The sequence below is a fragment of the Aspergillus wentii genome (genome assembly GCF_001890725.1).
Source record: "Aspergillus wentii DTO 134E9 unplaced genomic scaffold ASPWEscaffold_3, whole genome shotgun sequence".
Taxonomy (NCBI): domain Eukaryota; kingdom Fungi; phylum Ascomycota; class Eurotiomycetes; order Eurotiales; family Aspergillaceae; genus Aspergillus; species Aspergillus wentii.
In genome coordinates this window covers 1-25,513 of record NW_024467834.1, presented here as the reverse complement: position 1 = coordinate 25,513, position 25,513 = coordinate 1, and the positions used below count along the sequence as shown (strand labels likewise).

Below are 25,513 nucleotides of genomic sequence, written 5' to 3'. Positions count from 1 at the left end.
TATAAAGGACATGCACAGTATAGATATATATTCTAGCAGTGAAAAATATTTATATAATAACCTTGTCGCAGGACAGTTACAAGAGGTAATCATGTTGATCATGCAGCCATTGACATCAGATATATATATTGCTATTGGTCCTGTTTTATATGTATACATGTCTGAGACATCACTAACCTCATGACGGTTAATTATCATCAATCTATACACAATTATTCCCGAGACACAATAAAATTGGTTTTATACACCCATCCAGTGGAAAATCGATTATATGGGTGATCACCACCGCGTGATTGGAGGACGATCTATACAGCAAGAGCCAGGAATGAATGATCCAATGCAATGCAAGTTCATCATAATGCTGATCTCAAATACGGAATCTATCGGCAAACCGTTGAAGACTGAACCAGCATCGATTCCACCACCCTATATTCGTTCCTCCAGCCATCTCCGAATTGTCTCCGCTCTGTCTCCGAACCGTCTGCGTTCCGAGTCCGAGCATCAATCACTCGTAGAAAATCGGATATCGGCATGATATAGACATGATTATTCATTTTTATAGCTCGATGAAAAGAGGATGGGATCCAGTGGGTATATATTGACAGGGGTGTTCGCGCTATATCGCTTCGTTGGTGATCATCGACTGGGATCTTTTAGTAACACTCTTCATCTATTCATCTTTAATACGAACTACATTGACAACATGAACAGACCGGTGGTTCTCCTCGGTGCAGGCGTTCTCGGCCGTCGCATTGCTACTTTATTCCTTGCTGGTGGCTTCGATGTCCACATCCGCGATCCCTCTCCGGACTCCCTCGCTGCAGCTGCAGACTACATTGCCGCCCATGTCGAGTCGTACTTTCGTCTCACCAAGTCTGCCTCCATCGGGACTGTCTCTACTTTTACTGATATTGAGCCAGCCGTCAAGGATGCATGGCTGGTTATCGAGGCCGTGCCAGAGGACCTGGATCTGAAGATTTCCACATTTGCAGAGTTGAACCAATTCGCTCCGAATGATTGTATTCTCGCATCAAATAGTTCGTCGTTCAAGTCGAGGCTGATGGTGACGGAGCTGGATGAAGAGACAAAGAAGCGGGTCTTGAATATGCATTTCACCATGCCACCGGAGATTCGTACGGTAGAACTCATGACGAGTGGCCAGACGGATGAAGCGCTATTTGAGATGCTATCGGACGTGTTGACCAGGTGTGGCATGGTTCCTGTGACTGCCAGAAAGGAATCGACTGGGTATGTTCCCTTCCCTCTGTTTGGACTATGCAACAATGCTGATGGATAAGATTCATCTTCAATCGTCTCTGGGCCGCCATCAAACGAGAGATTCTGCTCATCCTATCCGAAGGAGTCAGCGAGCCGACGGAAATTGACATTCTCTGGAAGAACATGTTTCAAAGCCCGCACAGCCTGCCACCTTGTCGACTGATGGACCAGATCGGGTTGGATACAGTGGCTTTCATCGAAGATAATTATATCGACGAACGAGGATTGGACACGGTCCCCGTTGACTGGCTGCGATCCCAGTACACCCAAAAGGGTAAACTTGGGCTAAAGAGTGGAGGGGGGCTATTCAACGAGCCATTCTCTGGTCATACTGCCAATGATTTGAAAAAGAATCTGTACATCCTCGATGTCGGATTGGGTGGTAATGCCTCGACGCCAGTGGGATCCGGTAGAATCCTTCGTCTGAACCTGATGGACAACACTGTTCATCCCATCGTGACGGGCCAGAATCTCCCGGATGGCATCGCCATATCGCAGTCGACTCGCCGTTTCTTCTGGTCCAACGTGGGTCGCTCGACAGCCACGTACGATGGCTCCATCCATTCCTCCAACCTCGACGGCACTGATATCCAAACAGTCCTCCCGACGGGAAGTGTGCACACCCCGAAACAGCTTCTTGTGGATGATGACAGCCGTAAGATCTACTTCTGCGATCGGGAAGGTATGAGCATCCACCGCTGCGGATTTGATGGAAGCGACCATGAAATCCTTCTCTCACGCGGAAATCCCCGGGTTGACAAGAAAGATATGACGCAGTGGTGTGTCGGGGTCGCTATTGATACTGTTCGGGGCCATATGTACTGGACTCAGAAGGGACCGAGTAAAGGTGGCCAGGGACGGATCTTCCGAGCAGGACTGAATATCCCCGCTTCACAAACTGGGGAGAACCGATCTGACATTGAACTGCTACTAGAGGGTCTTCCAGAACCGATCGATTTGGATCTCGATGAGAGCAGAGAGGTTCTGTACTGGACAGATCGAGGAGAACATCCGAAAGGATGCTCATTGAATCGGCTGAACCTGACGGACAGAAAGATGGAGACTGTGGCAAGACAGTTTCACGAACCGATTGGGCTGAAGGTGGATGGCGAAGATGTCTATGTCGCTGATCTGGGTGGGTGTATCTATCGAGTGAGTTTGAAGGGAGAGAAGACCGTGGTGCATTGCGATGATGGAAGCTATACGGGGATATGTATGGGTTAGAATAGGTCACTCTTTATATTACTGCAGTTGGAGTGTCCTTTATTGCTTGTGAATTATGTTCTACTCACCCGGTTTTATCTTAATATCCGTACAATGATCTTCCACCATGCCCAACTCGGTCGCCAATCTTGGAAAAAGCAAGGATCCATGCTTGTAAATAGTTCAAAACAACACTGCGTTAAGCTGAGTCTCTCTTGAGTTTCCAGAGCCTTGATTTCAAACTCCAGCGGATGTGTAGTCCTGATGAATTCTTCTCATTCAACAATTGCTTGTCCTGGTGGGACTCACACCATCGACTCCCGCAAACTCACCAACTATATATATATCTCCGGCACAGATTTCCTCAACCATCACTATATTTGCATTCTATCTACCTAATCAAGATTGAAGCTTCTAGACACGCCATAAATTCCCCTCGTGTTATTTTCCTCCCCCAGGTGCCAAAACGGCTGCTTGACCCGGAATTTCTTGAGTACTAGTACAGCCATTATCTCTTCAGACCTAACAGGCATGATGCATAGTAAAACGAAGGTGATAAGAATGGCATAAGGAGTGGAGAAAGCCGTTCTTATTTATTAGAAAAAGGGATAAAGACTCCACTGTCACTTATGTTTATTCCAACGATGCTGATTATGTAATATGGATTTATCTATTTTTTCAATTGGACGATCCTTTGGTCACTGAACGCTTAGTCCAGCGCAGTTCTATTTCAGAGCACACTATTTGCCAATAGAGCTTCCTTCGTCCCACTTATTAGGCACATGGACGAATGAACGTGCAGAATTGCCGCTCAGAAGAGTGCTGGGTCAAAAGATGAACAGAAGATCAACATCCAGGAGAGATCAATCCAATGGCAAGATGGCCTTGACCTGGAAATCTCTGAATCCCCGACGATCGTCCGTCTGTTGCTTCGTTGGCCCCTTTCGCAGTGGAAATTAAGTCCACTCTAATTTTCGGGAAAATCATGTTTCCCCTCTCTGAGCGGTTTCTTGTTTTCACCATCGCAATATTCTGTTCAGCACTACAACTCCCTGCCAGTACAGATGATTGGCTGACAGTTCCACCGATATTACCTACATCCTGACTTTGAATTCTATCCTCGTTCCGGCGTCAGAGCCCTTGACTCTCCAGCATGTCAAGCACGGCGGAAACGACGGACAAGCATCAAAACGCAAAACAGTCCAACGAACCCTTCCCAGTCACGGACAATGACATCTCCAGCAATGACCCCAAAGAAGAACTGAAGGGCGAAACGCGATACGACGATGACGATGACCGGGGCAGCACGAGGGAAATGGCCAAGCGCCTAGAAGACGACCTCGCCGTGTTGGAGGCAGAGCGGGTAGTGTCGCGCTCTACGCACGATGGGCAGTCCCGACAAGGCGAATCCCTGGCCGCGAGTCGATCGCACCGGTCGCGCGCAGACGAGTTCGATGAAGCGACGAATCCGTTGCATGAGGTGGCGGCCGTCTACAACCCCCCCGAGACTCCAAACACAACGATTGCCGCCTTTATTAAAAAGCTTCACGAGTCGAGCTTTATTGTGCGCTACCTCACCTATATTGTTCCAGTGGTGCTGCTTCTGTTGATACCGCTGCTGGTGGGGGCATTGGCTTATCCAGACGCCAGTGTGGGAGGGGTCTCGTTGCTGTGGTTTTCGGTTTGGTTGCAGATTGTCTGGCTGACAATCTGGGCTGGAAGGGTACGCTGCTAGTTGGGCTCTTCTAGTGAAAGAATGCTGATCCCAAGCTAACATGCTGTGTCATATAGGTCGTGGCCAAGTGCGTTCCAGTCCCGGTGGGCATCCTGGCCAGTATCTTCACCAACGACGCGAAGAAATGGCGCAACGTCGCAAAGCAGCTACAGATCCCGATGACTTTGTTTTTCTGGTGGTTGGGGGTTGAGATATCTTTCTTGCCTACCATGAAGAACCACCACTTGGACGGCGACAAGCAGACCCAGGGATGGGAAATGACCCTGAATAAAATCATAATTACCATTTTCGTGTGGACGATCTTGAATCTCATTGAGAAACTCATCATCCAATTGATTGCCATCAGCTTCCATACGCGCACCTATGCCGACCGGATCGAGGTTAATAAATTTCAGATTGGCAGTCTTGCGAAACTGTATGCCTACTCTCGGATCAAACTGGCAGACAAGGGTGACGATGAGTTTGCAGAGCAGCAGGGCGCGACCAGCACCGGGAAGAGCACACCGCTGACGAAGCCACTCCAATACGCCGGCAAAGCACAAAAGGTGGCCAAGGGAGCTTTGAACAGAGTGAGTGATTTGGCAGGGACCATTGCTGCGGACTTTACTGGCAACAAGGCTGTGAAGCGCAATGATCCCCAGCAAGTTGTCATAACTTTACTGCGGACAGTTTCTGGGTCTCAAACGCTGGCTCGCCGGCTCTATCGGACCTATGTACACGAAGATACTCTCAATCCTGGGGACCTGAAGGACGCATTCGATAGCATCGACGAAGCGGAGGCCGCATTTGGGATGTTCGACAAGGATCTCAATGGGGATATTGCCATGGACGAGCTGGAAGCAGTCTGCGTCGAGATTGGCCGTGAACGAAAGGCCATTACTGCGTCTTTAAAAGATCTTGACTCTGTGGTAGGGAGGCTCGATAATGTCCTTGAGGCTCTTGTCGTCATCATCACGATAATAGTCTTCCTATCATTGATCTCAACATCAGCGGCTGGTGTCCTGACTTCTGCCGGGTCAACAATTCTCGCTTTATCCTGGCTATTTTCTACTACGGCGGTGGAGTTCCTCCAATCTGTTGTATTCGTGTTCATTAAGCACCCATTTGATGTGGGCGACCGGGTGACCATTTATGGTAATGCTGGGGCGAGTGGCCGTGGTGATGATTATTTTGTTAAAGAGATTTCTCTCCTCTACACGGAGTTTAAGAAAATGGAGGGCCACGTCGTGCAGGCCCCAAACTCTGTCTTGAACTCCATCTTTATTTTGAACCAGCGTCGCTCTGGGGCTCTCGCAGAAGCAGTCCCGATAACCATCAAGTATGGAACAAGCATCAATCAGGTGGAATCTCTCCGCCAGCGGCTCATGGAATTTGTTACCAGCGAACGACGCGAATTCCAATCCACTGTCTTGACAGAGATGCGTGAGGTCACTGAGAATTTCTCCATCACACTTAATATCGTGTTCTTCTACAAGTCGAACTGGCAAAATGAAGGGCTTCGTCTGCAGCGGCGGAACAAGTTTATCTGCATGCTCATGACTGCCCTGCAGGAGATTGGCATCCATGGCCCACGCATGAACTGGCCTGGAGCCCGTGCCGATATCCCCTTTCATCTGGCGGGTTTGTCGCATTTGTCCCCCAGCCATCAATCAGACCGACCAAACACCAGCAACAGCAGCGGTCCGTCTCCTCCTATCCTCCGGAAAGGAATGGATACCGCTGCGGCCCAAGCCCGGGGCGATCGCCCTTCGGTCTCCAGGCACGTGGATTTCTCGCTCGGGATGCAGGCCGTCTCTTCAGCTGACGTGATGGGCGACGTCTTTGAGGAGCGCTCCAGCCGAACTGCTGATCTTCTCCGCACCGTGACTCGGGTGTCAAGCCAGGAACAAGGTCGTCGTTCGCGTTCAATCCACTCCACCCAGAGTAAATTATCCCTCGCTAGCAATCAATCCGCTCGCCATAGAAGCACACACAACTTGAGCGAGCCTGACGTGGAACGAGCGAATGGCACGGAGCTCACCACTGCGCCGACTGTTCCGGATCCTCATCGTCACTGATAGCTGATTTCCTTATAATAATTTGCTATTATCAGATACCCGGTATACACTATGTAACATTTGAACCACCAGGTCTGGTTCCGTTCTTATCGAGCATGTGTCTATACTAGATTCATAGACTGCCCAAAGGAAACCCTGTGAACCCCTGTAATAACGCTAGTATCTCAGTCAAAGGTTGCTATGTGACCATATGGTAGGCTTTAATCTGTCCAGCGTTAGTGCCTGTCAAGCAGTTTCTCTAAGTAGTACTAGGTGTCCCGCCCATATTTAAGCGGACGGCACTCTAACAATCTCCACTAAAGGCAGTCTTCCATCTGGCTGTTATGAGCAGGGCTTTCTCAGTGATCCTAGCTATAAACTAAACCAGAGTAATGGCTTCTCTGAGCCATGTGAAGATATATCCAAAAATATATTTTATGACAGTTTTCTATCTGATTTAGAGAGTAGCATTGATTATATCCATATACCTCAGACTACGGATTATTAAAGTCCTGTGGTTATTTATGCGCTAAACTAAATATGGAAACAGTTGGAACTAATCTCGAAATGGGAATCAGACGGCTACCACTAGTGCTGAGCCAGTATGGCGTCGACTGGTGGCGTTTTGTGTTTGGTATCCGCAGAAAGGTTCAAGATGCTCTGTTCTACACTGCTATAGTCTGTCTGGGTTGGGCATCTCTCATCGCATACTCGAATTGATAGGAACGATCTCTTCGAGTATGTAGTTCCCTTGACCAAGCACACAGAGGAACCCAGTGATAATCGATCTCCGAGGAAAGAATGGGACACTTGGGACGAGCAGGTAAATAGCTAATCAGAACACGCGGATCCCGTGTCAGATCCCGAGCGGAAATTAAACAGCAGCCGCACGGTTTCAGCCGCGGATGGTGCGTTTATCATCTGCAATGCCAACTCGCCATCCTTTAGCTTTTATCCCGCTCGTGCCAAGCTCTCATAAAGCTTCATGTTCCAAATGAGGTGATTGATAGGACACACTGACCAACATGCGAAGATGTTAAATCTGCCGACGTTGTCTTGTCGAAGCTTAACCTGTACTTCCACTGCTGCATCATGCCGATATCCTGAAGAACCCATTTCCCCGAGGATATTTCCATGTGGCGGCATCAGGGAAGATCCCTATTTGAGCAGGCTACATGGGATATCATGCAATCAATGATGCGGTTTATCGTCGAAATGAGGAAGAGAACAGGGCGTTTATTGGATACCCATCGCATCTGTAATCACACATATTGAATTTTGTTCCTCTCATCCGAAGCTGCAACATAATCGGCCAAGGCTAGATCATGCCAAAGGACTCGGCTTACCGAAGCTTTCCTTTGGAGCATATCCAATCCCGCGAGCCGGTACCGGTTCAGAAGCACGCCGACATGGTCTTGCTGCTTATAGGATAGAACAATACGACAGCTGAAATGATTTGGATATCTCATTTCCGTTGCTGGCTATATAACCTGCCTGTCTCCTCACGACAAATGATTTCTTCAAACCATTCGCTCCAACACTTCTTCGGATACAGTGAGTCTTCCCTCTTCTGCATTGGCATGCACTAACATCCATGCGAAAGAAAATGGTTGCTTTTAAGCTTCCCCTCCTTCTCGTGCTGTTGCACGCCGTCTTTGGTTCTGCCCACCGCTGGTTCAACTGGCAGTTCGAGGTGACCTGCGAGTCTGACGGCTATGTCGCCCCTCACAACGAGCAGGCTGTTGCCAACTTCCTCAAGAACCAGTACCCCAATGCTCCTCACATCAAGGTCGTTGGAAATGGCCACGGATTTGGAAACCTCACCACCTGCGTTGACACCAGCCTCACCCAGAAGAAATCCTTCATCGTTTCCCTTACCAACCTCAAGGATATCAGCATTGACAAGACCAACATGACCGTCACTTTCGGTGCTGGTTGGGATGTGTATGACCTGATTGAGGAGCTCCGGGCCAATGACTTGTCCTTCCAGAACCTTGGTGTTGAGCGTGTCCAGAACATGATCGGTGCCGCCTCTACTGGTACCCACGGATCTGCCCAGGATCTCGGTAACATTGCAACCCAGATCATTGGACTCCGTGTCTTGGACGCCCAGGGTAACCTCCGGATTGTTAATGAGACTATGAATGCTCAGGAGCTCGATGCCTTCCGTATCTCTCTTGGTGCTCTTGGCCTTATCACTGAGGCCACTATCAAGGTCCAGCCCACTACATTCTTCAAGAGAACTACTGTTGTCTTGAACTCTACCAACGACTGGAACCAGTTCTACACTGAGATGGAGCAGATGTATAAGGAGCATGAGCGTCTTACTGTCTGGGGTCCTCACTTCGACTACTTTGAGAATAATAAGACCTGGGGTCTGGAGCCTACCTACTTTGCCTCTTACTGGGAGCCTACCAACTATACTGGTGCCCGTAACTGCTCTGACAACTACTGTGCTAACGGCTGTGGTAACTGCAAGCAGAACTACTTCTGCTATGATGAGATTGCCTATGCCAACTCCTGTCCTCCCCAGGGCGTTTGCAGCCACGAGTTCTACGCTGAGATCGAGCACTTCTTCCCTATTGAGGAGTTTGTCAACGTGGCTACCAACTACACCACCTACCAGCAGTCCCAGAACTCCCGCATGAACACAGACTACAACGGCCTCGTCATCTACCAGTGGCGTGCTCTCCGCGGTGACAGCGCCTGGATGTCCCCTGTTAATACCTACAACCTCGGCCCTGAGAGCAGCGGTGTCTTTGGTATCATTGAGATTGACTGGCTCCAGTCCTACAACAATTTCCCCGCCCTCTGGGACAACCAGGCCTTGGCCGACGAGTTTATGCCCAAGTTCGGTGAGAAGTTCAACGCTCGTTCCCACTGGAACAAGATGAACCCTGCCAACGCCACCCTCATCAAGGAGCTTTTCCCCAAGCTTCCCGACTTCTTGGCCATCCAGGAACGCCAGGACCCTCAGTGCCAGTTCGTCAACGAGTTCCTGTACACTCAGCTTGGCATCGAGCGCTGCGCCAACTACGTCTAGATCATCTAGACTCTGATCGTCTTGTCTCGCTGACAAGATGAATTTCTTCGACAGTCCGTTTTCTGTTTGATCGATCGATTGTGTGACTTGTTTCTATAGATCGCGATGCGTTTCAGTATTTAGATATTGACACATATGGTGAAGATAGTGGAGAGCGGGTGGCGGTTGTACGTTGAATAAGAAGTTGTATACTTGAAACCATTTTCCATCGTAGACTTTCCAATCCTAGTGCCTGATTTTTCCTTTTCTCCCACTGCTTCATCGCAGTGAATGGTCAAATATCAACTTAAGCAAACATGGCGGCCGTTCTCTTCCTAGATGTCAAATTCGACATCGCATCTCCACCAACGGCAACAGCATTATCGTGCTGAACTTTGTGGTTGTAACGATTAATCGGCCAAATATCGGCACACCGATGAAGAAACGGCTCGTGATGCTAAGGATGTCCGATCCTCTTGGCCTTGATTGCGCCATCGAATTAAGCACGCCAGATGAAACTGTGGCTGTTTGTGGCGCATTTTGAATATCCCGTGGATTGGACAAAAGCTTATAGAAGATTGGCTGTTGCTGGCATCAGATGATTGGTCAGGAAGTGGTATAAACCCACGTGGTGGATTCTCATGTACCCATAGGGGCTATTAAACATTTGGCCTGTGATTTCAAATAATCGGGTCCAGACAATGAGATCTCGGCCGATAGGATAAAGAGATATTTCTAGACGACTGAATACAAGCGATATATATTTACCAGCAGACACCATCATGGCCAAGTAATTCGATACGCATTTATTATGCACAGGCGTTGTAAGGGCAATTGCATATATTACCAGATCTTTTGGTAGATATAATCGATATTAATAAGTGTCACAGGCGCTGCTATAGATATGCGTGCGATCTACGGTGCTCTCTCGGTCAACGTGATCACCTATTATTCCTCTGGAGAGAGCTTCGACGCCCTCGATAATCTGGGAGTGCCAACGTCGTTCTGGACGCGTTCAATGCCAGGGTGTATTTCCTCCACATCCTCTTTTTAAATCTAGACCTCAGGATAAAACAAACTCGGCAGCTTCTATATTCACCCTCAACTAAGAAACTCATTGAACACAAATTGAGGCATAGCATCCTCCCACAGACTATCCGTCATAGGACGCTGATCAGACCCGTCAGCGTTCATAACCATGCTCACACCATACGGCTGGAACGTATTATCATAGTTTGCCGACTCGCCTCGAAACCCGTACCGAGAAGTGCTGAATAGAATTCTGTTATCATTAGACCAAACGGCATGTCCGTCGTTGCCGAGCGCGGTGGTCACTTGTGTGGCGTTGCTACCATCTGGGTGGATAGTCCAGACATCATACGGATCCCAGGGAGTAGTAATGTTCTCCGTCTCGGTCCAGTTATTGCGACGGGTGAAGACGATGCGCTTTCCATCGGGACTCCAGCCTGGCATGTTGTCCCACTTATCAGTGAGATTGTGGATCTTGCGACTGTTAAGATCCAAGATCCGGAGGCCGCGTCGTGTCTCGCCCATGATTCGATAGACGATTTTAGTGCCGTCGGGCGAGAACGATGAGTACCCTGCATTCAGCTCTTCAGGGACATCGCCCGTGAGCTGCTCATAGTCAGACCCGTTGGCGCGCACGCGGTACACCCATGCCGCGTCTGTGGTGCGGTTCTGGAACCACCACCCGATACTAAAAGTCAGCCATTCACCATCGCCAGACCAAGATGGCTGCTGGCAACCGGCGTTTCCTGTTGCGATTTCATATGCGTTGACTTGGTCTGTAGAGTAAGGGTCGAAGACGACAGAGTAATCAGACCCGTCTGCCCTTTTCTTGACGATGGCCGTATTGCCGTTTTGTTTTTGCGACAGCGTTACCATTCCTGTTGCGTTGTTGAGTTGTGGCATCATGTCCATGAAGCGGTACTCCCAGTCTTCGTCCCAGCTGTAGAGAGGGGTGTCATCTGCGCGGATGTGCCACTAAAGAGTACCTGAGTTAGAGAGAATTCATCAGTGAAAGTGGAGTGGGGGACTTACATCGTCTTTCTGGAACACAACTTGAGTTCCGTTAGCGTTCCAGGCAGGTTGGCGAAGGGGGGTTGAGTTGTCCGTGGTCTTCCCCAACCACTGATGACCGACGTCGTAGGTGGTATAGTTGATACCTGCATAGTCCCCGGACTTGATGAGATAGCCAATATTGCCGTCTTTGCTCACATATGAAGGATTGATACCATAGCCTTCGACGGAAGAAACATGGACTTGGCGATCTTTGCCTGCCGCAAAGTCGACCGACACAATGTCGCTGGTTCCGGAGATGGACGGCTGATGCACGTACCAGGTGTTCTGGCGCGTCATCTCATAATAGACGATACGGCTGCCATCGTAGGACCACTTGGGAGAACCAAGAGCGAACCCGGGCTTCTTGGCGACAGTGCGAAAGTCACTGCCGTTGGGTCTAATTACATAGATTGATGTCTCCTGGATGTGTTCCCAGTCTGTTGCGTTTCCAAGGTACCAGTCGGTATTGCGATCACTGGAAAAAGCGATCCATTCTCCATCGGGGGACCACGAGGGCATCTTGACAGGTTGGTTCATCAGCTAGAGCCCTAGCTGCATCTATGGAAAGAAAAGACTTACAAAGTTTCCAGAAGGACTGTTTGGATCAGACCTTGTCGAGGCCGTATCAGTCAAGTTATACCTTTCCTTTGTTGCCAAGTCCATGACCCAGATGTTGGCCTTGTAGCCATTTTCCGAAGAGACGTAGGCGAGCTTCTTGCCATCGGGCGAAATGACACCACTGTCTTCAATAGACGGTGTGGCGATGAGTTCCTCAAGGTCAGTACCATCGGTACGGATGCGATACAGATCAGCGTTTCCATCACCGTTGCGCTCACTGGTAAAGACAATCCATTCATCATCAGGAGAGAACGAGGCGTGGTAGTCCAGCTTGGAACTGTGGTTTCCAAGCAGAGAGCGTTCATTGGTTGCGTCCGAGTTGGCAATAAAGAGTTGCTGCGTGATCGGCGCAATTCTATTGTGAAAGAAGACACCCTTCTTGCCTGCTCTGGCTGCTTTCAACCCGCGTTTTTCCACAGGTGGGTGGTTCGCAGGTATGTTGTCTGCCTGTGCTGTGTTACCTGCATTGGCTGCGTCCAGATAGGGACAGCCCAAGACTGGACTCAGCGATGCTGAGGCAAAGAGGTAAAGAGCCAATGATAAGACTCGCATTTGAAATGTAAGCCTTTTCAATCTAGAGGAGAATGGGTCAATTGACTGAAATGTCTCAAACCTGGCGAAAACACCCCTTTTTATACCTCTCTGAACGATTGAGGAGAGACATGGCATGGAGAAGATCGACACTCTTCGGGTGAAAGCAATTACTCATCACTGACGACCTACATACATATACGATTCAGGATTGAGTCTCAACAAGACAAACATGGGAGGGTTGCCCTGGCTTGAATCGGGGAAAATGAACCCCGTACCCCACAATCTAACTGGACTATTTGTATCGGCCAATAAACGAGCCGTTATAACCCGCTTAATAAGACGACTATCACTTCGGCCAAGACCCTTAAACCCCACTATAACTGTTTTCTGTTGACGTCCCGAAAGTTTGTCTGCGAGATACTCCATACGCGTCATTTTTGCAAGCTTGGAAGCGAAACACCCCGATATACTATCACCGAGAGAATTTCCCATGTCTACAGCTGATCTTTGTTGATTCCAGGCATCCTCGAAAACCAATTGCCGAGACGCGGGATGAAAATAGGGGAAGTGCCAAGCAGAATCGAGTTTCAGAAATAAACAGCTGAATTTCGTTGTTGTTTCTTTTTCAAAAAAACTCAGGGCTGTCTCAGTTGAGGATACAGCTAGTATATAACCTTTCCCAAGGAACTCCCAATTCGCCCACACACAAGTTACTCGGGATGTTGTTGACTCTTGCCGTCTTCCTGATCTCTCTAAGAGGTGTCGCAGCCGTTGCCCACGAGCGAACATACTTTTATGTCGGCGGAAGCTATGAGCTTAACAGCAGTGGAGCCCACGTCGTCACGAATCAGACATATGTCGAAAAGCTCACACCGGCTGGGGGCGCGTCGAAGGAGTATCCAATTGTCTTTGTCCATGGGGACGGGCAGACAGGGACGGTATGAACACCTCTTTCTCACATCAAGGACTGGTCTAACATGAACGAACAGAACTGGTTGAACAAGCCCGACGGCGGCGACGGATGGGCCTCGTATTTCTTATCCCAAGGCTACGAGTGCTATATCCTCGACCAGACCTTCCGCGGAAGAAGTCCCTGGACCCTGCCAAATAACAACACGAAAATCTTCACGGCCGAAGATATTCAAGAGCGCTTCACAGCGCCACAAAAGTACCGTCTCTGGCCTCAGGCACATTTGCACACTCAATGGAATGGCTCAGGCCTGATGGGTGACTCCGTCTTCGACACATATTATTCCTCTGTCGTGCCCTCTCTGGCAGACGAAGTGTCCCAGGAATTTGCTCACCAGGAGACATCTGCGAAGCTTCTAGATCGCATTGGGAAGCCCGTTATTCTGGTTGGTCACTCCCAGGGTGGGTTGTTGGTCTGGCTTACTGCAGATGCGCGCCCGCATCTCATTCACTCTGTCGTAGCTATTGAGCCTACAGGCCCACCGTTCCATGATGCGGTGTTCGATAACTTAACTGGTAGAGCATATGGCCTGGCGAATATTCCTATTACATACTCGCCGCCTCTGACAGACCCAGCCGACTTCTCGATCCAGACCATCAAATCAAACTCGACTGACCATGCGAACTGTTCTATCCAGGCTGGCAGTCCGGCTCCGCGACAGCTGGCTCATTTGAGTCAATTCCCGGTATTGGTAGTGACAACAGAATCGTCGTTCCATGCGCCGTATGACTGGTGTACTGTTCGCTTCCTGCAACAGGCCGGTGTCAACGCGGAACATTTGGAGTTAGCCAAGGTCGGGATACATGGGAATGGCCATATGGTGTTTATGGAGAAGAACAGTGACAATGTGGCAGGCGTTATTGAAGAGTGGATGAGCAAGAATTGATGGGATTTTCATTGTACATATAAAGGAGCGAAAGGAGTTAAAAAGGGCTTGAAAAGAGAAGAGAAGCGGCTGCGACGGGAAGTGCCCCGTACATATTTTCGGCCTGTTCGTAGTGGTAATTTCTAGATTAAATTGGCGCAGCTTGATGTGCCCATTCTGATCACCTTGCTGTCTATTATAGAAAGAGTAAATAATGGTATTTAGATACTACAGGGCTATTGTACGAACCCTTGGAATGGCTGAAGGATTGGCTACAGCCTGCGCAATAAGAAATAATCTTGTATGAAAAATTTTTTTTCCTTCTGTTACTTCGTTCTCGTTTTTATATAAGTTTTGGATATCTACTAAATTTTTGCAGCAAATCAATCCAGGGGTTTTGTTTACTTCGGGGATCGTGTTGCAAAAGTAACATTCTAGATCAAAGTATGACGTTTATATTATAAGAAATTCTGTTAATGATGATAAAATAACAGTAGGTCCTACATACCTTGTAAGCAATAATGATTGAGCTCTATAATCTCAATAAAAAATTAAATTTTAAAGATGCTTCTTTAAAATCTGGATTCAATCTGGATTCAATTTGGCGAAAATTTGGCGGCTTCGCTGTCGAAATGCATATTGAGGTAGGAAGTAAAATAAGACAAATCGATTATGAACAACGTTTCCGGCCTTGTTGACAATGAACGAGATAGACTACGCGCGCATCACTCTCACAAACATAAAGTTGGATTTATAATAGTTGGGGTTATTAAGCTTGACTTGAGTTGCCTTCAGCCTCGTCTTAACTTCGGATGCTTATCTTGGCTTGAACAATTTTCCAAAAAACAGAAAGTAAAAAAAAAAAAAAAAAAGCCTGACATCATAGTCTCTTCTCATGATACCAGAATGCAACCACCCACAACACATATATCCCGCAGCTCATCTTTTCAGGGCTGTAGCATGCGAAGGACGCGCCACCAGTTGTTCAGTATTTTGTTCGCGGTGGATTAGATCCCCAATGCGGCCCTTTGATTGGCCAAGTCTAATCAAACACGGGCTGCGACACGATAAATGTTGATGCCTCGACTCAACTTTGACTTCATCTCTTCTCGTCTCCACGTGTTATCATCAATGCCGTTTTCTGAGCATCAATTACCAAAAAATTGATCTGGAAATGGGCGTCATCGCATCCACCCTTCGCGATGGGTATTTCGGCATCCAAGCTCTAATAGCCGATCTGTCTACCTCAAACACAGATTTCAATGCTCTTCTCGAGCGCATTTCCAAACCTTCACTCCCATGCTCTAATCCAACAGTCTCGTTCTGGCAGCAGAATCCAATATTTCCAGAATTGGTAAATATTCAATCGGACACCTTTCCCGAAAACGCGGATATCGTTATTATCGGGTCGGGTGTTTCCGGTGCCAGTATTGCATATACGGTTCTCACGGAGCTGCAGGCCAAGGGGAGCGGGATGATACCTAAGGGCTTCAAGTTGGTTATTTTTGAAGCAAGAGAGCTGTGCAGTGGTGCTACTGGGCGAAATGGGGGTCACATTAAGCATTCCCCTTACTACACCTACGCCGGATATAAGAAACGATTTGGTAGAGAGAGGGCGAAAAAGTTACTGCAGTTTGAGCGATTGGCATTTCCTACGCAACTTGGTCTAGCGAAGGGAAATGGATTTGAAGATGCAGAGGCACGCGAAGTTGAGACTCTGGATATTTTCGCCGATGAAGACATGTGGAAGAAAGCGAAGGAGATGGTTAAACAATTATCATCTGATAACCCTGAAGCAGCTGAGGATATCCAAATTTATGAAGCGGAAGACGGGTGTCAAGTGAGTGCCTTACTGTCCCCATTTCTGTTTGCAGCCGGCTGACCAGATAGAAATTTGGAATCAACCCTGATCAATGCTATGGAATCTTGGCTTTCCGCGCTGGTGCAATTTGGCCATATCGCCTCGTCACTTCTATCTATTCATTGCTGTTGAATGAATTCCCGTCGGTTCTTCAAATCGAAACTCGCACACCAGCGACATCAGTTGAAACAAATACAGATTCAGAAAGACCCTTCTCAGTTGTCACACCACGAGGTAAAATAACCGCTTCGCATGTCATTCACGCAACGAATGCATTTGCTACCAACCTAATCCCGGGAATGAATGGGAAGCTCCTTCCTGTGCGAGGCCACATGACAGCCCAGAAGCCAGGCACTTCTTTCCCCGACCTGAATGGTTCGAGATCGTGGGGTATTGTTCATAAGCGAGGATTCGACTATGTTACACAAAGACCTGGATCTGTGAAGGAATTAGGAGATAGCCGCCTGGGTGGAGAGCTTATGGTTGGCGGCGGAGTCATCCAATCGCCCAGCCAAGGAATCGACGAATTCGGAATCTGGAACGATGACAAGATGAGTCTTCCTATTACTGCCTACCTGACTGGCCTTATACCAGCAGTCTTCAATAGATCGACCTGGGCCCCCAGAAAGTTGGAGGTAAAACAGGTATGGTCTGGAACGATGGGTTATACCGCTGATGAATTACCGTTTGTGGGAAAGCTGGATCCGGGGTTAACAAAACGCAAGGTTCGAAGGCCAGGGAGAAAGTCTAACCAGAAGCATATCATTGAGGGCGACGATGCTCAGCGTATCCGTCTATCCGACCCCGCAGAGTGGATTTCGGCTGGGTTTAATGGAGAGGGGATGATCTACGCTTGGCTTTCGAGCGTAGCTGTTGGCTTGATGGTTTTGGGTGTCAATGAAGAACACCGTCAAGGTCGGCCTGGGATTCCTGAAGGGAAGGTTTCAGGTTGGTTGCCTGAAGAGTTGATCTGCACGAAGAAACGGGTGGATAGGTCTAGTATTGTTCAGCTGGCTTTGCTGATGTGAAATTTCAATGGGTGTGTCACTATCTGAGTAGCTGTCTGATAGTGAAGTGTATGCCTGTACCTTCCATCTTGTCTGTTTTCACTTCTTGTGACCATGTACAGGCTAAGTGCCTAACTATACTATAGAAACATTGATCTATAACTATCATTGAGACCCATTCCACATTCCCTTATAGGAACACCCCCGGCCCCTATAGAGGGGATTCCTAATTTTAGAGTATAGTTGCTGATCACTCTAGTAGGCAGGCTTAGTGTGTCACACAAGTCAAGTTCAAGTTAGGATTTAAGACTTGACTCACAAGTTAAGTAGTGATTTAGGGCTTAGACATATATAAAATAAATAATATGTTAAGTAAGAGTTAGTATTTTTACTATATTTTTAACCTTCCTCTATATAAAATAGGTGTATCTTTGATATTATAATGTCACGGGCTAAATACCTTCAACACCATGTCAACGCTCGACCTCAGTTTGATGCCTGGTTGACCGCCACACACATAAAGATTAATAAGAGCTAGTGCTTAATAGAGACTAAAAGGAGATGGAATCCATACAGATTAATCCATGGTGAATTTACTGACAGTGCTGGAAAGGAGACTGCCAATCTATAGTATTTCTTAGTTATAGATATTCAGTGTTTAGCCATAACAGAAACAGACGTCTTTTCGACTGCCTCCACACCCTCGATAACATCATCCTCTACCTCAAACGGCCAAATACGAAACAGTACCCAGTACACACTTCCAGAAACAAGGATACTAACCAACCAGCTCAACGAGTATAGATATTGAACCCCCTTGGGAACACCAGACTGCCCACATGCAGCTGCCAGACCTGGTAGATTGGGCGCGATACCGAGTATGAAAGCGATAATAGCTCTCATGTTCACACCGTGCGTGAACGAGTGTGTACCGTGAGCGTTGTATAATGATTGAATGCGCAGACGGCGTCGACGACAAATCCAATAATCGACGATGATGATACCAGCCAATGAGCCGAGGAAGAGCGAATACCCACCGAGAAATGAGGAGAACGAGGCAGCTGAATTCTGGATATACCACGGCATGGACAGGATGCTTAGTAACGCACACACATACGCCCCCCGTCGGGCGTCAATATACCGCGGAAACCAGAGAGACAGATCATTCGAGAATGAGACACTGTTGGCGGAGATGTTTGTGCCTATCGCCGCGAGGGACCAGCAAAACGCTGCAAAGAACTGCGCGGCACGATTTTCCCACAACACTGCCACCTGGAGGGGATTCCACGTTGTCACCCCGTAGATGACCTCAGATGCACTGGAGACGGTGGCGCCAAGGATACCGCATAGCGAGACCAGAACGACCAGACCAACTGATTGAGTCCAGATAATCTCGCGGGGATAGCGAGCGTATCGTGTGAAATCAGGCATGTTGAGAGCCAGGGTGGCTTTTGGTCCAATGGTGCTGGTGACACATTGCAAAAAGACCACCGCGACGGGTGTTCCGTCAGTGATATGACTTGGTTTTGAAAATACGGGACCGAAACCGTGTGCGGCAGCGACTGCCCAGGAGAAAAGGACGATGCCGAAGATGGGCATGATCCATGTTTTGATGAGAAATAGGTATCGAAGACTGGAGACGGGGAGGTAGAGGAAGGGGAGCTGAACTATGATGGCGAGGAAGAAGCACAGCAAAGCCGAAGAAGTGATGGGAGATGAAACAGGCAGATGGTTGGGAAAGTGGTTGAACGATGGCCAGATGGCGCTGAGCATGGTGGAGATGCATTCGCCTGTTTGGTATGTCTGCGTGCCAAACCAGATGACAGCCACGATGCCTCAGACTGAGGGGTTAGCATTAGTTATAATGATGGAGGGAACATACCAAATACAGCAAAGTAGCTCCCTCTGATACCGTAGCTTGCTCTGGTTAAGACAGGAAAGTTGATTCCGTAAATACAGCCGACGTATCTATCTCATTAGCAGGGCCAGAAAAAGGGATGAGACGAACCCATCGAGAATGACTGGAATGCAGACGAGAACATGGCCAACAATGACAGCACCAATGGCCATCGGAGCACTCAGTCCTTTGGATACAGATGTTGAAGTCACTGAAAGGTTAGCGAATGTCTGCCATATAAGAATAATCATACCTTGATACATGCTAATACTGAATGCCTCTGCAATCCAGAATCCTGTAAGAGAAGGCCATCTCCACGTCCGACTGGGAGAATGAAGAGGAACCGGGTCGAGATCAACATTCGATTCGACTCCATTTGCAAGCGACGAATCGCCTTGCTGAACCTGTAGTTTCTTAAGTAAATTCATTGTTTTACTGGCAATCTGAGGGGAAGTGCACTGTTTATATGCAGCTATCAGAGATAACCCCATTCCTGGCTGCACGATAAGATATCCGAATCTGGTTTGTTCTTTGGCTGCTTATCTCGGGACTGACTTTCCGTCTTATTCCTGCTCTATTCATATGGATGAAACTCGTTTACAAAAACCTCTCGCGGTTTACTCAGTGTGCTCATGCCCCGCTTCACATATCTCCCCTCACCTTTGCCATTTAGTAGCTCCTCGTCTCGGTTCCATATCACCTTTCCGCGTAGTATAGTATATCGGGGCCAGTTATTGAATTCCATTCCCTCGAACGGAGTATAGTCGATATCATGGTGCAACAAGTTATTATTCAGCTTGAATGGAGTCATCATAGTACTACCATTCGTAGCAGCCTGTTCTGCCGTGGGATACCAGATTACCAGATCAGCGTCATAACCAGGCGCAATTGTCCCTTTGCAGTGACCGAGTCCGTATAGCTTTGCAGGATTCGAACTGGTCAGCTCGACGTATTTCGTTACTGATAACCGACCAGTCAATACCCCTTCACAGAATACTGTGGGCATTCTGGTTTCAACGCCAGGCAGACCGTTGGGAATCTGGGTAAAAGTGGAGGTCCCTTGCTTTTTGCCCAAAGGATGATCAAATCTAGAATATTAGCGAGGTTATATACCCGTGGATGGGACATACTTGGAAGGTGCATGATCACTAGAGACGGTCGTGAATGTTCCATTCGATAGACCATCCCACATGGCCTGCAAATCCATCGGATCTTCTCGCAAAGCAGGCGAACAGACGCATTTTGACCCGTGGAAATCATCTCCACGCAGCCTTTCGCTTGTCAGTAGCAGATAATGAGGGCATGTCTCCGCGTGGACAGGAAGCAACCGAGTCTGAGCCTTTCGTACATGCTTGGCCGCGAGTTTCGACGACATGTGCACGATTAAGATAGGAACATCCGCAAGCTCTGATAGTGAAATGACACGATAGGTCGCCTCGTCTTCTGCTATATTTGGACGAGCCAGTGCATGAGCGTATGGCTCTACCCGACGACGACCCTCCAGTTTCGTGGTCATCCATTGGATCATTTCTGAGTTTTCAGCATGCACCATGGTCGTCATGCCCAGTCGCCGGGTGGTTTCCATCACATGCAGAATCTGGCCATCGCCCAGTTTCATCGGTTGATAAGTCATGTAGATCTTGACGGAGGTGATGCCCTCTTTGACAAGCAGCGGAAGCTCGTTTTGCAAAATATGCTGTGTCGGGTTCGTCAAGATCAGGTGAAACCCATAATCGCAATGCGCATCCACTGCCCGTCGATGGTATTCCTTGATAACAGGAATAACACTCTCATCAGTTCGTTTCTGACTTGCAAACGCAAGAACAGTCGTCGTGCCCCCTGCAATGGCGGAGCGAGTCCCAGTCTCCCAGTTGTCGCCGGTTGGACTGTTGTCCTGCGCGAGATGGACATGGGAGTCTATCCCTCCTGGCATTACATAGCCTCCTTGGGCGTCTAGTGCTGGTGTGGTTGGGGAGATCGATTGGAGGTTTTGTCCCAGCAGGAGAATCTTGCCATTTGAGATGGCGATTTCCTGGTTAGGAATGATGTCGGATGCGGTAGCCTATAGATTAGCATAGATAAGAGTGTTAGATAGAAGACGTACAATAGTAGCGTTGATGATGATGAGATCGATTCCTGTGGTGACCTTCATGTTGCTGATATTATCTATCATTATAATAGTATGATGAATGTGATATCTTAAATATCCTATCTTTATCGCGACTCCATCTACCCCTCACTTTATCATGAGATCTTGATAAGATATATGCAGGGATACTCCAATTTGGCCAACGGGTGCAGGTCAATGATAACGGATTTTTATCCGGAGATGTATTTATTCACCATATACTACTTTGTAATGTATCGTCTTTAACGTACCATCTTGCCACTATTTATCATCAAAATGTCAAGAACTATTCGTATCGCCGCGGCCCAGATGGGCACGACCAACAAATGGGATTCCCGCGAAGCAACCATAACCCGGATGCTTCATCTTCTGCAAGAGGCATGCAACCAAGGAGCTCAGTTGGTTCTATTCCCCGAAATCGCCTTTACTACCTTCTTCCCCCGCTATCTGATCTTCGACAACGACGAACTGGAGTCCTGGTTTGAACATGGCGATATCCGCACTGCAGATAATACCAGGGCCCTTTTCGATGCTGCGCGAGAATTGTCTGTTGATATCTGCGTCGGCTTCGCAGAAGCTACAGACGATGGACAGCATTTTAACAGCTGTGTCTACTACCATGCTACCACTGGGTCAATCCTGTGCAAATACCGCAAGATCCATCTTCCGGGAGACAAAGAACCACTCCCAGATCCAAATGCAGTCAATCAGTTGGAGAAAAGATACTTTCTTCCTGGAAATCTGGGTTTCAACGCTTTTCGAGTACCGGGTTTGGTGTCGTCAGACCAGCCAGATCCCATTTTCGGCATGATGATCTGCAACGATAGGCGCTGGGCGGAATCATGGCGTGTACTCGGTCTCCAAGGAGTTGAGGTCGTCCTGGAGGGATACAATACCAACGCCAATGCCCCTGTTTTCTGGGGAATTTCTGCCGACATGAAGCCTGAGGAAGCAGAGGAATTATCTCTCTTTCATCATAAGCTTGTTTTACAGTGTTTCTCATACACGAATGCAACCTTCTCCGTCAGTGCAGCTAGATGCGGCCTCGATGATGGGAAATACCCTCTCATTGGGGGCTCGATGATCGTCGATCCAGAAGGGAGAACTATCGCCGAGAATAAAACGGTTGCAGATGAGGTGATTATCGCAGACTGTGATTTGACTCTATGCCGTGCTGGAAAGAAACGAACATTTGATTTTGCTCGTCATCGCAGAATTGAGCATTATGGACGGATTACCGCGCAAACAGGGGTCATTGAACCCCCTCTTTTGACCGATTCACCAGAAGATAGTATTGTGAAGAGTAACATCAAGCGAATCCTCCTAGTCAACCCCAACTCGTCCAAATTCATAACGGACAATTGCCTGGCGATCGTTAAGCCGACGTTATCACCAGACGTGCAGGTGGATGGGTTCACTGCCCCAGTTCCTGCACCGACAGCTGTTGAAGGCGTCCTCGATGCAGTCATGTCAACGGCAACAACAATCAGAGCAATCCTATCCCAAACAGACCAATACGATGCATTCCTCGTCACATGTTACAGTGACCATCCCCTCATCCGCGCTCTACGCGAGGAACTTTCCGCCCCAGTGATTGGAATCATGGAAGCAAGTCTGTTTGCTGCCAGGACGGTTGGAAACCGATTCGGCGTTGTTGCTACCTCATCCCGATCGACTGTTTTACATGAAGATGCAATCCGGCATTATGGCTTCGATAGATTTTGTGTCGGAGTGGAGAGTTGCGGATTAGGGGTTTTGGGATTGGACAATCAGGATGAAGGAGTGGTGTTGCAGGCTATGAGTGAGGCTGCCACACGACTTGTCGAGAAGGGAGCAGATACAATTACGTTGGGGTGTGCTGGAATGGCAAAGTTGAAGGGCGTTGTAGAAGAGGCAATTGGGGAGGATGTGCAGGTTGTCGATGGCGTTGTTGCCGGAGTGCATCATCTCATTGGGATGATTAGAATGGGAAGCAAGACTGCTAAACGGGGGGTTTATACAAGCTCCAGAGAGGGGAGAATGGCTCGAAAACAGGACTTTCTGTGATTATATTGGTCTATAGGTCAAGATAGTTTTGGATTCCCTCCTATCAATATTATATGGTTATCCGTATATTGTTTATACCTAGTGGGATCTACATATATTATGTCTACAGGGTATCAATAATACTTTCCTATTATTAAGCTATACATAGGCTATACACGGGGAAGGTGGGGAAGTTCATAGCTTTTCTCCAATGCTCGGTCTTAACTGACCTTTCCGCATGTTATGACAGGACTTGTGCCCGTAACAATTCTAGAATGATCACAGCCGCCACCCACTCTTTCTAGTTAATTATCCATATGAAATGAAATTAAAGCTCTTTAGTTATCACATTGCTCCTATTCCATGTGAGGAACACTTTATTCTATTCTAAATTAGAACGTGGATATCATGACTCACTAGTACCTGTCACGGACCCACCGTTTCCCCTGGCAGCCGCACTATTGATAAGGTTTGCTTTTGTTTAACCTCAATAGGAGTCTCGTCGAGATGACACTGCAACTTATGTGGATGATAATATCATAGTTGCCCCTTATGTTCAATAAACTGGTGACAGAAAGGGGTTTAAATAGATGAATCAGTCACAAAGCCTTGTGCTAGATAGGCCTGTTTGTGGTTGTATTCTGGTTTAGGATATTAATCAACTCCCTGGGCGACTACCAGATGATTCAATAGCACATTCTATTCTCTCTATACAGCTTCATAACAGCTCCCACTCCCAATCTCCAGATCCAATGGCATAGCTACGGGATTATCTACAGCCAAGACCGTACCACTCTATATTCTCCTTTTGTGGAAGGCTTCCTCATCCTGAACTTCTTCCTGAGATAGAGATTTCCATAGGGATTCATAGCTTCATATTGGTTAGCTTTATCCCATCCCAATCTGCGTTTCTTTCCTCATAGTAGGTTTGTCATATCATAACGTTGTGTATCTCATCTAATCTAGCATCTTGTCACTGGTGATCAAACAAGCTGCCTCGGTTTGGGTTATGCCGTGCCATCAAGGCCCCAACAGATGAGGAAGTTCAATTCCGCTTAGCCCGTTTCTCCAGCAGGAGCTTGCCCGACGGCCTTTCATCGCTGAATCCGGCAGCACGGGTGAATATCCGCTCACCCCTGAGCCAAGTCTCCCGAACAACACCCCTCAGTTTCTGGCCTTGATAAGGCGAGATCTTATTCCGGAACAGCATGGTAGATTGCTCGACAACCCACTCGGCGGTGTCGTCGAAGACGCAGATATCCGCGTCCATTCCAACGGCCAGGTCACCCTTCTGCTTCTCCAAACCCACCTGGGCGGCGGTATTCATACAACAGAGCCGGACGATATCCCGGAGGGCACGTTTCGTACTCTCGCCCTCCGGCGCAAATGTCAGATTATGCCTGCGGCTGAATTCGGTCCACAGGATCGGGAGTCCCATACCGACAGAAGAGACACCTCCCCAGGCTGTGAGGAAGCTGCCGTTGTGGGATGGAGCATCCGTGTGGGGAGGGATGTGCGGCGGGAGGAGCTTGAGATCCGGCGTGCAGGGCGAATGGTCCGAGACGACAGTCTGAATCACGCCGTCGTCTGGGTATCGCGCTAGTTCGGCCCACAGGGCATCCTGGTTCGCTTGGGAGCGGATGGGTGGGCTACATTTGTAGCGGGTGTCACCGTTGCGAATCTGTTCGGCGGCCAAGGAGAGATAATGGAAGCAAGTCTCTGCAGTGATGTGCACGCCTTGTGCGCGGGCTTCGCGCAGCATCGGAATGGCCTCCATGGCGGAAAGGTGGACGATATGCAGGGCGAGCTGGGGCGCCAAGTGGGCTAGGGACAAGACCTCTGCAACGGCATTAGTCTCGTAGGTTGAGGGGCGGGATTCCAGGTAAGCAAAATAGTCGTCCACAGGTCCTAGACCCTATTCCATGACAACCTACCCGGGTAGGTTACATAGTAAAGAGGTCTTGGCATTCTGAGGGTTAAGGGGTAGGTTGACAGTTAACTTAACCTACCCTCTATCTCCATGAATACTGCATATATTAAATTGATAAATATACCATTTTATTCACTAAATTAAGGGCTTTCTATTGGTCATATTCTCATTTAAATATATTGAATATTCATGGAGATATAGGGGGGGTAGGGGTAGGCCATATTTTTTGTTGGGGTATGCCAAGAAAATGACCTGCGGGTAGTCTATACCTAATTAGGCCACCACCTATATAGAGGGGATGCCTAAGGCACCTCTCTAGCAG

At 48.2% G+C, this 25,513-nt stretch overlaps 10 protein-coding genes across 10 annotated transcripts; 6 read left to right on the top strand and 4 right to left on the bottom strand.

The window, feature by feature from the left end:
* Positions 1 to 703: 703 nt before the first annotated feature.
* ASPWEDRAFT_108355 (uncharacterized protein) lies at positions 704 to 2,502 on the top strand (the record flags this gene model as incomplete). Its single annotated transcript, XM_040827980.1, has 2 exons — positions 704 to 1,248; positions 1,299 to 2,502. 2 exons carry the CDS (start codon positions 704 to 706, stop codon positions 2,500 to 2,502), a joined length of 1,749 nt encoding a protein of 582 aa, XP_040689955.1.
* A 1,132-nt stretch (positions 2,503 to 3,634) lies between these two features.
* ASPWEDRAFT_169807 (uncharacterized protein) lies at positions 3,635 to 6,273 on the top strand (the record flags this gene model as incomplete). The annotated part of the gene is made up of 2 exons (XM_040830522.1): positions 3,635 to 4,204; positions 4,273 to 6,273. The coding sequence occupies 2 exons, from the start codon at positions 3,635 to 3,637 to the stop codon at positions 6,271 to 6,273; spliced, it is 2,571 nt and encodes an 856-aa protein (XP_040689954.1).
* A 1,585-nt stretch (positions 6,274 to 7,858) lies between these two features.
* ASPWEDRAFT_106959 (uncharacterized protein) lies at positions 7,859 to 9,295 on the top strand (the record flags this gene model as incomplete). The annotated part of the gene is made up of 1 exon (XM_040827850.1): positions 7,859 to 9,295. One exon carries the CDS (start codon positions 7,859 to 7,861, stop codon positions 9,293 to 9,295), a length of 1,437 nt encoding a protein of 478 aa, XP_040689953.1.
* Positions 9,296 to 10,354: 1,059 nt separating this feature from the next.
* On the bottom strand, positions 10,355 to 12,526 carry ASPWEDRAFT_58229 (uncharacterized protein; the record flags this gene model as incomplete). Its single annotated transcript, XM_040838368.1, has 4 exons — positions 10,355 to 11,278; positions 11,336 to 11,875; positions 11,936 to 12,357; positions 12,436 to 12,526. 4 exons carry the CDS (start codon positions 12,524 to 12,526, stop codon positions 10,376 to 10,378), a joined length of 1,956 nt encoding a protein of 651 aa, XP_040689952.1. The 3' UTR covers positions 10,355 to 10,375.
* A 535-nt stretch (positions 12,527 to 13,061) lies between these two features.
* ASPWEDRAFT_151553 (alpha/beta hydrolase) lies at positions 13,062 to 14,501 on the top strand. Its single transcript, XM_040829607.1, has 2 exons — positions 13,062 to 13,446; positions 13,498 to 14,501. Exons 1-2 carry the CDS (start codon positions 13,228 to 13,230, stop codon positions 14,362 to 14,364), a joined length of 1,086 nt encoding a protein of 361 aa, XP_040689951.1. The 5' UTR covers positions 13,062 to 13,227; the 3' UTR covers positions 14,365 to 14,501.
* A 963-nt stretch (positions 14,502 to 15,464) lies between these two features.
* Positions 15,465 to 17,387, top strand: ASPWEDRAFT_129792 (NAD(P)/FAD-dependent oxidoreductase). Its single transcript, XM_040829259.1, has 2 exons — positions 15,465 to 16,183; positions 16,234 to 17,387. Exons 1-2 carry the CDS (start codon positions 15,518 to 15,520, stop codon positions 17,230 to 17,232), a joined length of 1,665 nt encoding a protein of 554 aa, XP_040689950.1. The 5' UTR covers positions 15,465 to 15,517; the 3' UTR covers positions 17,233 to 17,387.
* Positions 17,388 to 17,862: 475 nt separating this feature from the next.
* On the bottom strand, positions 17,863 to 19,536 carry ASPWEDRAFT_151547 (nucleobase cation symporter-1 family protein; the record flags this gene model as incomplete). Its single annotated transcript, XM_040829606.1, has 4 exons — positions 17,863 to 19,046; positions 19,094 to 19,179; positions 19,220 to 19,319; positions 19,362 to 19,536. The coding sequence occupies 4 exons, from the start codon at positions 19,534 to 19,536 to the stop codon at positions 17,863 to 17,865; spliced, it is 1,545 nt and encodes a 514-aa protein (XP_040689949.1).
* Positions 19,537 to 19,627: 91 nt separating this feature from the next.
* Positions 19,628 to 21,260, bottom strand: ASPWEDRAFT_129787 (hydantoinase/dihydropyrimidinase family protein; the record flags this gene model as incomplete). The annotated part of the gene is made up of 3 exons (XM_040829258.1): positions 19,628 to 20,196; positions 20,239 to 21,170; positions 21,213 to 21,260. The coding sequence occupies 3 exons, from the start codon at positions 21,258 to 21,260 to the stop codon at positions 19,683 to 19,685; spliced, it is 1,494 nt and encodes a 497-aa protein (XP_040689948.1). The 3' UTR covers positions 19,628 to 19,682.
* A 252-nt stretch (positions 21,261 to 21,512) lies between these two features.
* ASPWEDRAFT_169801 (uncharacterized protein) lies at positions 21,513 to 23,282 on the top strand (the record flags this gene model as incomplete). Its single annotated transcript, XM_040830521.1, has 1 exon — positions 21,513 to 23,282. One exon carries the CDS (start codon positions 21,513 to 21,515, stop codon positions 23,280 to 23,282), a length of 1,770 nt encoding a protein of 589 aa, XP_040689947.1.
* Positions 23,283 to 23,894: 612 nt separating this feature from the next.
* On the bottom strand, positions 23,895 to 25,119 carry ASPWEDRAFT_37851 (uncharacterized protein). The gene has a single exon (XM_040834769.1). The coding sequence runs from the start codon at positions 25,036 to 25,038 to the stop codon at positions 24,307 to 24,309; it is 732 nt and encodes a 243-aa protein (XP_040689946.1). The 5' UTR covers positions 25,039 to 25,119; the 3' UTR covers positions 23,895 to 24,306.
* Between the last annotated feature and the right edge of the window lie 394 nt (positions 25,120 to 25,513).